A 3,042-nucleotide genomic window follows, 5' to 3' on the forward strand; every position below is an offset into this window, starting at 1 on the left:
TCGCTTGAGGTGGTTTTAGCCTTTTTCAAAAGTTGATCAGGCCTCCTGTTCTTTTTTAAGAAAAGTTAAATATATTTATATCATTACATCCCATTCTGCTGTCTCCAGCAAATTGACTACAGTTCACTACGGACATCCTCTTACGTAACATTAATGTGGCCACAGCACATAGGTAACAGTTCAAATCAAGTACAATTTATTTCATTTTACAGAAAAGTCATCCTCTGACCTATTAGCCTACTAAAAGAAAGAGTACAAGTAGAAGAAGAATCAGTTGTTTCCGCTCCACGCAGATCTGATATAGACTTCTTCCCAATAATACACGAAACAAACAGGAATGTAATAATTCAGTCAAGTTTTCTGCATTGTCAGTGTTCAAGGGTCTATAGACGCTCTTTTAATCGCGTCATTTTGCCCTCCTTATCTGGTTTTCCGACTGGAGAATTGGCGCCACTGTTGCTTACCTTCGATGGACCAAAAAGCTCCTTAAATAAACCCCAATGACGGCGTAGAGCAAGCAAGCATTCATTTCCTTTTGCCAAATTACACGAAATCCGGTTAATCTGTGGTACATTGGAGGTAAACATGGCTACAGACTGAAAGGAAGAGTTCTCTACTCAGCTCACCTTCATCTCAGACCTCTTTGGTGGGGCGACCTTGGCGTCATCCACCTTAATCTCTCCTTCTGGCATCTTGTTGAGCGCCTGGTGCATGATCCACAGGGACTGCCTCATCTCTTCAACTCTGCACAGATACCTGGACCACACACACACACACACCACACACACACAACACAACAGACCACAGACACAGACACAGACACACACACACACACAGTAAAACAGCGGTGAGCTATAGATGCTGATAACACTGTGCATCAGTGAATCAGCCATGAGCCATGAACAGTCGTCCTGTAGAGATTGCTGGTGAGGAGCTGACCACACAAACAGAAAACAGGCCGGACTGTGTTTCACACTGACAACTATTTGTTTCATTTTCAGACTGTGTGATTAAGACACGGTGAACTGTGCTAGATAGAAGCCACTTCCTATAGGCTGCCTCAATGAAAACCTCAAAAATTAAGCTCACACTACCAAGCATCTCTTTTTAACCCATTTCAATCAACAACTATCAGTTATCTAATTATAATTAAACTTGTTGTTTAACTATCAAACTTAATTGGCAAAAAACAAAAATGGCAGATTCAATCTTCTTGCATACTCACACATGGGTTGTAAGTAGGGTTTTTATTTTTAGTACTGTCCTAATGTGTCCACATTGACACCAGAGGAAATGATATCATGTCACAAGTTGCAGTTTGCACGCTGCAGTTTTGTTGAAACCGGCCCCTGACTAGAGATAGAAAAAGGGGGCAAGAAAATAATAACTACAGCCATTTGCTAATCTCGTACCTGTCATAGCAGTCTCCGTTGCTTCCGATAGGGACGTCAAACTCCACTTCGTCATACTTGTCGTAAGGTTGAGACTTCCTCAGGTCCCACTTGATGCCAGACCCTCGCAGCATCACCCCACTGGAGGAGAGAGGTGATCAATAAAAATGACAGTTTGTACACATTTCTGCTAATCAGACTGTTTTTTTAAATGTATCACAAAATTTCACTCATGTTATACTACCTAAATTTGAATATTTCAACTAGCCCGAGGCTCTCTGTGAATGTAGTAGCCCTAAGATATTTGTGAATTTTGTAAAAGGAGAATTGAAGGAAAGGAGTATATTTTCATTGGTGGATTACCTAAAGCCGTAGTTGAGGGCCTCCTCAGCAGTAACCACCCCGATGTCCACAGTACGATTCTTCCAGATACGATTGTTGGTCAACATCTGCATAGAATAAAACCAAGAGATTTTAACTCTCAGATAGATCTTCACCACATCCTTGCTTTGTCTCATCCTGTTAAGAGCGTCAAGTGTCATTCACCTCTTCAACTTCATCGATTCTGATGGAGAAATTCTTGCACCACTCATAGATGTCGTCCATCAGGCCAAGGGGCAAATCCTGAAGCGCATTTGAGATCATTAGCAGTTTATAATGACATCATGATGCGTTTATCAAACACGCTCAGATACGACAAGAGCATTGTTCATTGAATTCTCCCACCTGATGAACACCGCCAGGTCTGACGTACGCAGCGTGCATTCTGGCCCCGGACACTCGCTCATAAAACTCAAACATCTGAGAGGAAACAACGGATCACACGGTTAGAAGACTTTCAAGTCGTCAACATTCAACAGATACCTAAACCTTCCTTCTCTGAAATAAATCCTACCTTCATGAAGGTTAGAATGTTTTTAGAGAGGATTCAACACCTCTGTTTGGTTTGCATTATACTGAGTGGTGTTTGTATTATTTATATACATCTAGGCTAGCTGGCATCATAAAGGATTGAGCATGACATCATGCAGCGGCGCTCCTAAACCTTTTCTCTCTCCTCGAACATCCAGAAGAAAGGAGTCATTGCACCGATGTCGAGGGCGTGTGTGGTGATGGCCATGATGTGGTTCAGGAGGCGAGTCAGCTCTCCGTACAGAACTACAAACATAAGACAGAAAACATACCACCATTTAAAGCTGAAATAATGACATTTCAATGGTTCCAAAAAAATATTCAGAGGTCTTATTTGTTAGACATAAGACATTTTAAGCCTAAAACCATTTGATTTAAAATCGGAAGCCTCTGCAGAATCTGCAGACACCCTGACCATTTCTAGTCTGTACCTCTGATCCACTGTGCACGGGGTGGAGCTTGGATGTTGAGCAGCTTCTCCACAGCCAGAGAGTAGGCCTGCTCATTACACATCATGGAAACATAGTCCAGACGGTCAAAGTAGGGCAGAGCCTGAAGTATAAAAAGAAGAGGAACTGAAGCTTATTGGGTAAGGGACTTTGATGGCAAGAGCTTAATTTAGTGGGAAGGTTCCCTTGCTCTTGCACCACCTAGTTAATAAATAATCATTAATCACAATAAATCCAGCTCAGGTAGTATTCATTCAAAGTCAAAGTCAGCTTTATTTGTCAAATATGCT

General features: G+C 41.8%; 1 protein-coding gene across 1 annotated transcript in view; it reads right to left on the minus strand.

The window, feature by feature from the left end:
• ndufs2 (NADH:ubiquinone oxidoreductase core subunit S2) overlaps positions 1-2,855 on the minus strand; it is a gene marked incomplete at its 5' end in the record, with an annotated part of 4,477 nt that extends 1,622 nt beyond the window's left edge. The window contains 7 exon segments of the mRNA XM_035675571.1: positions 627-756; positions 1,413-1,532; positions 1,755-1,840; positions 1,938-2,015; positions 2,118-2,192; positions 2,437-2,549; positions 2,735-2,855. Coding sequence (XP_035531464.1) covers positions 627-756; positions 1,413-1,532; positions 1,755-1,840; positions 1,938-2,015; positions 2,118-2,192; positions 2,437-2,549; positions 2,735-2,855 — 723 coding nt within the window.
• Between the last annotated feature and the right edge of the window lie 187 nt (positions 2,856-3,042).

The sequence above is a fragment of the Morone saxatilis genome, unplaced genomic scaffold (assembly GCF_004916995.1).
Source record: "Morone saxatilis isolate NCDOM2014 unplaced genomic scaffold, NCSU_SB_2.0 Contig4, whole genome shotgun sequence".
NCBI classification, from domain to species: domain Eukaryota; kingdom Metazoa; phylum Chordata; class Actinopteri; family Moronidae; genus Morone; species Morone saxatilis.